This window comes from Abramis brama (genome assembly GCF_963993115.1).
Source record: "Abramis brama genome assembly, chromosome: 10".
Classification (NCBI taxonomy): Eukaryota; Metazoa; Chordata; class Actinopteri; order Cypriniformes; family Leuciscidae; genus Abramis; species Abramis brama.
In genome coordinates this window covers 19,668,583-19,680,601 of record NC_139972.1, presented here as the reverse complement: position 1 = coordinate 19,680,601, position 12,019 = coordinate 19,668,583, and the positions used below count along the sequence as shown (strand labels likewise).

General features: G+C 38.3%; 1 protein-coding gene across 3 annotated transcripts in view; it reads right to left on the bottom strand.

The window, feature by feature from the left end:
- Positions 1-12,019, bottom strand: part of sez6b (seizure related 6 homolog b) — a 187,852-nt gene that overhangs the window by 17,491 nt on the left and 158,342 nt on the right. For all 3 annotated transcript variants that reach the window (XM_084127126.1, XM_084127128.1, XM_084127127.1), the window contains exons 6-9: positions 10,492-10,660; positions 9,769-9,935; positions 6,530-6,724; positions 4,584-4,722 (exon numbers count right to left, since the gene is read on the bottom strand). In XM_084127126.1, the coding sequence (XP_083983252.1) occupies positions 4,584-4,722; positions 6,530-6,724; positions 9,769-9,935; positions 10,492-10,660 (670 nt within the window). The remainder of the gene's footprint in view (positions 1-4,583; positions 4,723-6,529; positions 6,725-9,768; positions 9,936-10,491; positions 10,661-12,019) is intronic.

The following is a 12,019-nucleotide window of genomic DNA, read 5'->3' as shown; positions in this document are numbered from 1 at the left end:
GATAAAGTACAAAATTAAGGGGGGAAAAAAGCATGAACATTTTTATTTAAATTACATTTGGCCATTATTAGGGACGTTGTTTTATTTTCTGAAGCAGGCTGTTCACATTATATGTTCATCCTAATTATGAGCCCCTCATATATTTGAAAGCCCTCTCATTTAGGCCTAAATTATGGCTTTCAAATATAATTATACATATAATTATACACATAATTATATATATATGTGTGTGTGTGTGTGTGTACACACGTTTTTCTATGTGTGTGTGTGTGTGTGTGTGTGTGTGTGTGTGTGTGTGTGTGTGATTATAAGTTGCAAACTATCTTCAAAAGTTTGGGGTCGTGAGATTTTTTAATGTTTCATAGAAGTCTCTTATGCTCACAAAAGCTGCAATTATTTGATCAAATATACAGTACTGTTTTCTATTTTAAAATCTATTTATTCTAAATTTCTTATTCTTATCAATGTTGAAAACAGTTGTGATGCTTATTTTTTTTGTAACATTTTAAAAGTCTTTACTGTCACTCCTGATCGATTTAATGCATCCTTATAAAAAAATCGTACTGACCCCAAACTTTTGAATGGTAGCATATGGTTAATTACAGTTAGGTCAAATTAATTGCAGAAAGCGATCCAATATAGCTATTAACTGATTCTCAAATTAAGTTGTATTGTATGATGAACTTCAGACGCAAATGCTTCACATGATCCATGTCATGTTGGTCCATGTTGATATTAGAAGTACTGAAGAAATTCTCTGCATGTAAATGAATCATCATTTTGAACTCCATTTATACCTGTATTTAGAGTTGTCTTATCTTGTTTCAAACCAAAACATATTTTATAATTGGGGCAAATATCTACACACCAGTATAACTGTCTGAAGACATCTGGACCACATGTAAAAGCACGTGGCCTCATCCTCACCAGCAGGAAAAACAAAAACTTGCCATCTCCCTCCATTACCTCCACCACAAAATAAATGGAAAATTAATTATGTTGACTGCATCTCCAACAAAACATCCATAATGTCATTTATTACACAGTCCCACAATGTAGCACTGCAGTCGGGACACTTGCAATAAAAGAGAGAGAGAGAGGGAGTGAGAGAAAAAGAGAGAGAGAGAGAGAGAGAGAGAGAGAGGGAGAAACATGACAAATACGAAAAGAACAATATGCAAATGAGTGAATCTTAATTAAGGCAGCCAATTATTGAATGCATGAATAATCTATCTGGGTCTGACACAGCAGGGCCTCATGTTCCGCACCTCACCTGACGGCACAATCACACTCAACACTTGTTTCCCTGCTCACTTAATTGATTTCACATTCATAAAACCGTCCAATAAATTAATTGTTGTTCTGTTGAGTTTCTTATTAAAGGGTACTAAACCCTAAAACAACTTTTTTTAGTTAATGATCTGTAAGACTGGAGATTTATAAGTGCTGTTCACTGATTCGAGTAAATGTTTTGACATTTGGGTATAAAGTGTTTTAATTCTACAATATGGTAAAAACGTCTGAGTGCTGCCCTCCTTGAGGACATTTGTTGTTTAATGAGATCTAATATATGTTGTTAGTGCGGAAAATTTGTTAATAGTGCGGACTATTCTACGTATGTACTATAATGGGCCAGTGACAGAACTTTTGTCAAGTGTGTCAGAGGTTCTGGGTTCTAATCTGCACTAAGAAGTATAGTTTTTTTTCCTCATCAAAACCGATTATGTTTATCAGTGGTTGTATATCAGGCAGGGATATGTTTGTGTGCATTTTGTTTTGTGATTTCACTGGAACGAATAGAGAATCTCTCCGCAACGGATCGAAGCTGTTTCTTTTTTTGGTGAAACTTATCCACATTCAAGTGTTGATAAAAAAGAATGCATGAAGCTAGAATAAAACAGGTTTTTTGTTTTAAAGCAGAGGCTTTGTTCTTTCTGTTGATATATTGCATGCTCAGATATTCATCCAACAAAATATTCTGGGGGCCACAAAATGTTTGTGAAAATGATCAAAAACGCTGGTGGAGGCTAGCAACTTTCTAAAAAAAAAAAAAAAAAATTCTGGTGGGGAGAGAGTTAATATTCATCAAAGAATTGTGGGGAAAAATTGTAACGCAGTTCCCACAAAGATATTAAGCGACAACCCTTTTCAACATTGATAATGATAAGAAATGTTCTTGAGCAGCAAATCAGCATATCTGAACGATTTCTGAAGGATCATGTGACTGGAGACTGGAGTAATGGCATTTAATTGAATGACAACATTTTTACTTACGATATAAACAGCCATCATAGGTCAATTTTTTAGCTTGTTGCAAAGCGTACTTGAAATGAGATAAGTTATATCTCTTAAAGGTAACTTAAATAATAAGTTACCTTTTGGCACAGCTTTCACATCAATGATGCCTTAAAATGCTGCCTCTATAGGTAGCTCACTAGGTTTTGAAACAGAACATACTGAGTATTTTTCCCTGTGCGAGGAGGGCGTGTTGATCTAGCTTGCATCTCCATGCAGTTTGAGTCTTTTTCCCCAAAAGGAACTGCAGAGAAAATAACTCACTCTCGCTTGCCATCTTTCGATCTCTCTTCCAGCGCAGTTTGACTGCCCCGGAATTTAGCAGGGAGTGTGAACCAAGTAAACCTGATGTGATGTTAACCGCAATTTACAGATATACTCAACCTCTCCCATGACCCCTCAATTAAATTCAACATAAAGCTGCACAACAGCTATCTTGTCTTTGAGAACTTGGCTGACAGTAGAAGCCACCAAGGAAGCTCCGTGCCACACTGATCGCAGTAATTACTGATGCAACGAAGAGAAATTCAAATAGTTTTTGGGTTAATTCTGAAAGAGTTTAAAGTATATTTTGAAAAAAACTGTTGTGTTGTGTCAGTGCTTTAAAGATGTATGCTCTGGGAGATCTTCAGAAAAAACAATCAAGGTCTTCGAGTTCTAGGTCGTCGCAGATGAACAGAAATCTCACAAAATGCCCAGAGCGATATATGACGGGTGTTTCATTTGGACGGTTAGAGCAGAATGAAGCCGAACCGGTCAGTGGGGAGCAGATGACGCAAACACCAGCATTTGTAACTGTGGTGCAATCTCAGCCACATCAAGGACAAACACAGCAGAAAGGCGGCCCCATGGTGAAACATGTTTGAGTCCGTAGGCATCTAGAGTTAGAGACTGATAGGTGCGCCGGGAGTGTGCAGAAAGGTCTTGATGAACCCACAGTGGATTTGATCCACACTTATCTCAGAGGATGCAACATCAGTTGAATTAAAGCACCCCTTATGCTTTTGTGTGTGTCAAGTCTGACAAGTTTTAAAGATCAAAGTGCACAACAAATACATTTATTGTCTCCTAAAAGAAAGAATTGATTCTGCACTACTGCAACAAGTCGTCAGCCATTCAACTCTCTCTTCCTGATACATACCTACAAAACAGTGCAACAAATTTGCATAATGCCAGCCTATGGTCTTCACTGACTGCCCATGAATGACGTCTGCCCTGACCCACCCTCAAACACTGTAGCTGTAGCTGAGACTGGTTTGTGTTGTTCATGTCAAGAAGATGCCGTTTTCAGCAATGTCTCAGCACTGGAATTGATAAGGTAAAAACAACGCCATTGTTCGTATACAAGCGTTTAATTTCCGACATGTAAGCAGTAGACCAATCACAACAGACTGGGCCGTCTCACCAATCGGAGCAAAGCAGGCTTGCAGAAAGGAGGGAATCTTCGAATCTTCGTTTTCAGAATCTTTGAGAAATGAGGAGATACGCAATGTATATTGAAAATGAAAGTGACCTTTGATGCTTGTAAACCAACACTATCTCACGACCAATTCGTACGAATTCGTACGAATGATAAAAAGATGGCTAATTCGTACGAATTCGTACGACCTCACTCGTACGAATTTGTACGATTTGTCTAACCCCACGTGATGGGTAGGTTTAGGGGCGGGGTCAGGGGTAGGTCATTCGTATGAATTCATACGAATTGGGCAATTCGTAAAATATGTACGATTTTGCAAAAACGAGTGAGGTCATATGAATTCGTACGAATTAGCCACCTCGTAGAATTTGTACGTTTTCCCGTGAGATCGGGTTGTGTAAACCTACTTGTAGGAGAAAAACAACAACAACAAAAAAATAAGAACCTTTAAAATAGCATAAAAGGGGCACTTTAACTGGAGATCATACATTAAAAAACTGGGCCATGTCCATCGAAAAACTCTGGAGAGGCCAAATGCAGAGATTTTGGGAGAATATAAATGTATTGGGGTCAACATATATGCACATATGTGTATCTAACTAAAGATTAAAAAATACATGCTTCAAGATCGATGCATTTGCATCGGCAGGATTTTTAATTGATGCATCAAGAAAAACGAGTGAATTGTAATGCAATTTATGAGAAATTTCCCCAAGTTTATATGATAAAGATGTTAAGTATAGCGGAAATGAATTTAAAGACTTGGCTGGCAGATACATATCTCTCTCAAAACTGTGAGGACTGTGTATGGTGTTCATGTATGATTTTTGTCATTTAATATGCATATATGTCATTCACTTGGACGTACACTTGGATGTCTAGCATGATCCTCTTGTCTTCTTCAACATGGATCCCCCAGATGCAGTCCTGACCCTTATCATAGGCCTCAGGCCAGTTTGGAGATAACACCACCCCAGCTGAATCTGTGATCTCTCCACTGCAAACAGCTGCAATGCAACAAAAGAAAGAGAGAAAACAGGTCAGAGAGAAAAGCAAACACACACAAAAGTACCTAAAATGCAAAAGTACCCAAATATTTATTTAATCTGTATTAAATCTTATTTATTGCACAATGAAATAAATATCAGAATAAATAAATAAAATGAATGTTGTCAGTGTTATTTTAGTATTATATAAACTGTAGAATTTAGGCAACATTTCATCTAATAATTATATTTTATTTCATCTTAATTTTAATGAATGAAAATGATTTTAATATTTTTAGTTAATAACAACACTGATGTTATACAAAATCACTGTATATTCAAAAGTTCTCCCAGCTCTCGAACAGAGCTCAAGCTCTGGATTAATCCGACTAGGGTCTAAATGAAAAATTCTGGCCAGATTAACAAATGACTCATTGCTTCCTGTTTTCATTTCCCCCCTATTCACATCACTACACTGGCTTAGCTGGATGTAAGCACATTTTCAAATGGAAAAGCTGTTGTCTTGACCCTCTTCTAGAGCCAGTACGATTAAATCCTTTCAATCCAAACTCTATTGTGAGGCTCAAGAAATGTACTTGAGCAACGGGTCAGATAAGATAACCGTGTGTGTGTGTGTGGAATCTGGGCATTATGAGTGAGGCATTCTCCCACATTCTTCGGCTCTGTGCACCTGGTTCTAGCATCCATGGCTTAATGCTTTTAGTGCTGCTTTAGGTGCGTGACTGTGGCTAAGAGTGTCTGAAACCCATCCAGGTGACACAGGATGTAGTGGATTACATAGAAAAGGCACTAAAAGGATGTGAGGCGCTTGTACTGTACTTGCACATGCGGCATGTAGAGCTCTTCAGCAGCTAACTAATGCAGGATATACACAGAAACGCATAAATGTAAAGCTTACACTATACCCTCCGCACGTGTGAACGTAGAGGAGAGAATCATTTGTGCCTGACAGCTTTATTTACATGCTGCCTGTGTTGTTTAGCACCAGATTCATGAAGCAAATTATCCAGTTTAGGTAAACACTTTTGGATAAATGGCTAGTTATAATGCTCTTTACATTGATTAGATCAGCTTTTGATGAATAATACAAGAAATAAAATAAGAAATCACTCAATAAATATTCAAATAATAATTCAAATAATAATAATGATGATAATCCATCTATCCAATCTCCAATCCGCTTTATCCTCTGGAGCCTATCCCAGCATCTCTCAATCTCCAATCCGCATTATCCTCTGGAGCCTATCCCAGCATCTCTGGCCATAGGTGGGGGACACCCTGGACAGATGGCCAGTTAATTATAATAATAATAATAATAATAATAACCGGTATTAATAATATTATTAGGTTAAATTTGAACCAATCCCCGCCTAAATCATTTTTTATTTTCTGATAATCCGTTACACTTGCATGTACGTCACAAAATGGATGAAAAGATCTGTCGCTACTTCAATTTCATCACAAATTAAATAAAGTGTGGTGCTATATGCTAGTGCATTTAACGCCTGAATGAACAAGTTTGGAGGTGCTTTGTGAATAAAATGCACATTTTTATTGAACAGTGAATTTGACCCACAGTGTACATAGGGTTGTGCAATTCAAAAAACTGAACTCAAAACAAAGACAAAAGTGTTAGCTTGACAAAGCCTTGTTTGAAAGTTAAAAAAAGTTTTAAAATCATTGAAAGTTTATAGACCTAACGGACAGATTCAAATTCACTCTCATAAACTGAAAAGGAGCTAATTCTTCACTTCTGAATTTGGCCCAATCCTAGTACATATGCATATGCAAACATTCCCACACACACCTCTGCAGGCGGGTTCAGTCTCATTCCATTGAGGGTTGCTGGGATCCATGCACTCGATGATAACGGAGCCCTGCTCCAGGGTGTAGCCGGGGTCGCAGGTGAACTCCACAACCGTGCCCACAGCGTAGGTGCTGTCAGTGCTGGTGAAGTTGCCGTACTTGACGAATGGCTCGTAGCAGTGCCCTGCTGCAAAAGCTGAGAGGACACACCATAAATCACCTGCTCCAAGACGTACATCACAGTCCAAACACTATCACCAAGCATCTGATTTCAGAAGAGCTTAAAACACACAGACAACCAGTCCGCTCGGCTCAGCCTTTCACATAATAATTTCATTGGAAAGGCAGAGGGCAACGCGGAATCTGAATTTAAAAGCATTTTTAGATGGCAGTCTAAAATAATTTGTCTGTTGAATGTGGCAAAGCAATGTGCAGCGTTTTACATTCCCACCAATCAAAATCCTCCTGGATGCAAAACCAAGGTTTCGGGTTGCCCTTGGAAGGATATTGTTAGTTAATCAACCTTAGCCAGACTTGCAAGGCCATTTACGGGCGCAAAAGGAAGAGAGACGGCTCGACAACGTGAATAAATGTGCAACGTGAATGAACAAACTCACTCAGGGAAACAACAAACTGACATGCCTGGCTGAACCGTTATTGGTTGTTGTGCTCGCCTGAGAATGTAGAATAGAGATTAGAGCAAGAGGAGGAGACTTAAGATGAGGATGTTCAGACTATGGGTAAACACTGGCTTTGATATCCCTCCGGGTCCGGCCTCATTCAAGCATGCGCTAGATTAGACTACCCACTTTCAGCCTCGCTCTGTTTAATAAACACAGGCCATTCTGCCAATTACAGCAAACTGTACCCCTCCCCCTCCACCAATCCCCTTACCCAGACACATTTGCATTATTCATCTTTGTATTCATCTGGCTCCTTCTCTAAAAGAAGTAAAAATTAGTCATTTTAATCATCAGTTGATTCTTGCTCTCTTATATCCACAGAAACAATCATTACATAAGATGGCATCAACATAAAAGTCAGATTTATATGGAAATGAGCTTTGCACATAATTTAATTTAATGCGCATTGCACATTTTGTGTTATTGCCATGAGTGAGTTCCCCATAGGAAAGAAAAATCATAAATTAGTTATTTCTCATCAATTAGATTAAATTGTGATCAAAAATACTTGCTTCAGTTTTATATATTTATTAGTGCTGCACGATTAATAATATCGCAATCGCTATAAAAGCCAACGTGATTATATGATGCAAAATGCTGCGATTTTATATGAAATAAACAAATTAGGGCTGTTAACGCAATTAATGCAGCATCTGTTAATTTTTGTCATCCTTTGGCTAGTGTTACATGATCCCGCTCTTATTCATGCAAATGCTTTTAAACCATTCATGCGCGACAAGACAAAAAAAGAGCGCGCTGCCTGTGAATGTCCTGACTGTGACACAAAAGACTCGCGCTATCGTGCGTGCGCACAAGACAGAACGCCAGAATACAGTTCTCTTTCGCGCTTAAACGAACAATAACACACAATTATGCCAAAATGTCTTTTTGTTGAGTATCTTCATAACATAAGAGCAGTCTTATGATGAACGTGAAGAGTTGTGACTCGTGAGAGAATGAGGCGCGTGTGAGTATGAGGTGCCCCAGGTCAAGTTAACAAGGTCAAAAAATAAAGAAATTTACCTCTGAAAAATATGACAATACCTCTATTTCAGCAAATACAAATATTCCATTCAAATACAATTCTTACATAGATTTACATGATTCTGGTTTAAATGGCCTTCAGAGAACTGAACAAGTATTCAATGTGTGGCTTCTCGATACACAAAGAGTTCCAGATCAGTTCTTTTGCTAGTCTATTGAAATTGATAAAAACAGATCCATTTTGATTTTAAGCACTTCAATCAGAAAGACTATTAAAGGCTGAGCACTCTAACTGGTGTGAAATTCAGAGAGGTGTCAGAAGAGTGAGAAGACAAGCCAAATTATTACAGGTAGCCGTGAAGGCACATTAGTATATTGTAGATAGCATAATCGGATTGTGGCATGGTAAATGAGATTAGATTGATCTCGCCAGATAATGACTGCGAGGTCCCGAGGTGTGCATGTCATCCCTGTGAACAAATGCAACTGCACACATTCGACTGACCTGTCAGAGGGAATAGGAATGTAATTTATGCAATTTCTGTTTCAAGTTAAAACTCATTTTAATGACCTTGCCGGGTTGCATTTGATTCGATTTCCATTTGATCTAATCTGAATAAATCTCATTTGAGGCATGAATCTAAGGAGTGTTTAGCAAGGCACGTAAGAGAAAAGATCTTTGGTGTGAATCGAAGCAACAAGGGGAATGTGCCGGAAGGTACACTCTTTGTCTCCACCACAGCCCTGAGGCTCTGTAAAGGACATGTGTTCTTAAAACAACGTTTGAACTCGGTAACCGCCGCCGTGTATGGCCCGGTTCAGAGACAAAGCAGCGGAGGACGGATAAAAAAATGTGTCAAGTCCTCATTATTACGACGTCCTGTGACCAATGCTGTACAGTGACTAAAAAACTGATAATGAATAAGACATTAGTGAACTGAATCATTATCTACATTTACACCCAAATAATACGCTTATAATCGAATTGATGGCAGTCAATCGAATAAAAAATTCTAAATAGAAAACATCAATCGATCCACACTTGAATCCAACCAGTTCCAAAAAACCTTGTGCACACGCAATGGGTCATGATGTTTACATACATTCAATGACTTATGAACGTGTGTATGTTAATGTCTCGCGTCTTACGAACTGGTCAGTGGAGGAGACTTAATATTTACATTTGCTAAAAAAGCTCTTCTAACATATTTGTCAGCTTTCTTTTTAGATGTGTCATCAAGATAGAAATTGCACTCCAGTAAAAATAGCTCTAGTGACATTTTCCCGATGGTTTTCTCGGTTCTGAATGTGGCGACTGAAATTTTGTTGAGAATGCATGTAATGCACATGTAAACGAATATGTGAATCAGATTGCAGCATTTATAGTTCATGCAAACAGAACTTTCAGAATGTGAAATCAGATTGTATTCATTCTGACTGACGTTAATTAGTGATTGGTTCACTCGCGAACTGACCTGGGCTGCGATTCTCATAATTTGATCATAAAGACCATTGGTGGCAATGGTTCTACGATTTACTTAAGCTTACAATGAATTGTCTAGTTAGTCCGTACCTTCATATCTGATGGCCACCCCCGTGTTGGTCCCGAAACCATCCGTCGTGAACTCCACAAATAGATATCTGTCGGAACAAACGATCCCCTCGTTCGGAAGGTATTCCACCTCATACGAGTCATACAGAATGGGCGAGTCGATGTGGTTGCCATTTTTTATCAGAAACCTGCAGACATAAACAGAACAGAATGGTTTAGTTTGGTTCAAAACAGCGAATCTTTCTACAGTATCTGTTTGGCAGCAGATGTAACGTTCCTCCGACTTCTAGTACTGTCTTTTGGCAGTTTTCATAATAATTGCCTGATATGATTTTGAATAGCTGAGCAGCAAGTGACCTCATTAAAAGTCCATTTGTTAGCAAAGCCTGCAGAAAAAGCGGATACTGCTAATAAAAATAACTTAATCCCCCTCCTGAGGCCCCGGAGTGGGCTGTAATCGCTCTCTCCGCGCCTGCACGAGGGGATTTGATTATTCTAAATTATTTTAAAGGAGAGCAAGTGTCTGATCTCAGAAACTTTCATCCACTTTCACTCACGCACTCACAGCTGTTCCTATCATCCCTCGCTCTCGCCGTAGCAGATAATGCCCTGAAGAGCAGCGCCACATTTGGAGTGTGACGCACTGTGAAGAGACACTCTGAGCTTCTCCAACTGTCTCTTTGAACATCAGTTGACTAATTAGTGTATAATAGCGGAGTACTGAGTGAGTTGACTGATACGAACCTGTCATCATCTTCGGCGAGGGCCACCTTTTCGAAGTGCACGTGCAGTCTTTGACCCTCAGGGGCCTCCAGCACCCAGTGGCAGGTCAGGTTGTTGCTGTAGTTGCCAGGGAAACCAGGCGATACAATGCGGCCGAGAGTCGCGTTCTTCACCATTCCACCACAGGCCACTGTTCAAAGTACAAATGGAAGGAGACAGACGCCATTGCACTTAAATAAAAAATAAGAGCGCTAGAGTTCAAGGAAAGCCCTCAGAATGAGCTTTGAGCTGTGGATAACAAAACTCTTTCATAGTGCATGAACACAGAGACTAGATCTCTATCTAAAACACAATAATGTAGCAATAAGAAGACATAGTAAGTGAGGGTACACGTCAAAGACTTTCAGATACCCTCAGTGTATGAAAATGTGTGCTTATATAGTAGGAGAAAAACTGTATCTGAAATGAGGAGTATGTCTGAATTCAACAGTAGGTGAAAAGAATCCGAATGACCTACTACTTACGGCGAGATTCTGACGTGCAAATCTGATGGATGTTTTCTATCCCATGAGGCCACGGGAGAGCAGTTCTGAATGGCAGTGAAGCGATGCAACTGACACCACAAGTCACATGACAATGTCAACATGGCCGATGTAGTAAAGTGGGATTTATTCATACTACATACATTCATTCTGTAGCCTATAGAATATATATTTTTAACGGTCGCAATTTTTTTTCCCATTAAAAGCCGTACTTACTTAGACATTATGTGATTTCAGATGCACCAGGTGCTTGGGATTATAAAAGACTTTTTAAAATCTAGTTTAAAACACATGTGCCGAGATCTTAAAAATTTACTCGTTGTATTTATGCTGGTTTCATATATATTTTTCAAAGACTTTTATACCATTTTCAACAAAAGTTTAAATGTAATGACTATAAAAAGTGTCAAGTATTAACATAATTCCCTGACTCCGTGAACAAATGCTAGTGTACAATTTCATTATTAATAATTATTTTTATTTAAATAATTGTATAGTATTTTATTAGTATTTTACGATAATAATATACATATAGTAAATAATTAATATACCTTTTACACGTTGAAGTAATCTTGCCTTGTCATTAAAAGGTTAAATTACCTGTCATTTTAAGAAACTTCCTGAACTTGACAGGGGTCCTCTCTATGATATAATTTCCTGTTTTATAATTTTTTTTCTGCATTTTGGTCATACCACAAGACTTTGGGGAAAAAACCAAATAGTAATAATACGGGAATCAGTTTTGTATAAAACAAAAACACTAAAAGAATTTTAATTGAAAAATGTTTTCATTGTGATATCAGGACAGTTGTGTCACACTGAAATTCATCCCCCACAAAGCCATTCAATTATTTTTAATTCAGAAATGAAAAATGCTGAAAATGAAAAGAGGAGCATTTAAGTTATTGTATTTATGCCACCTCTTGACTCAAGAAACTTTAGACCACAACGACTCAAACAGAGAAGGATTACTATTACTAAAGCAACAGTAAACAGTTTTTGTTAAA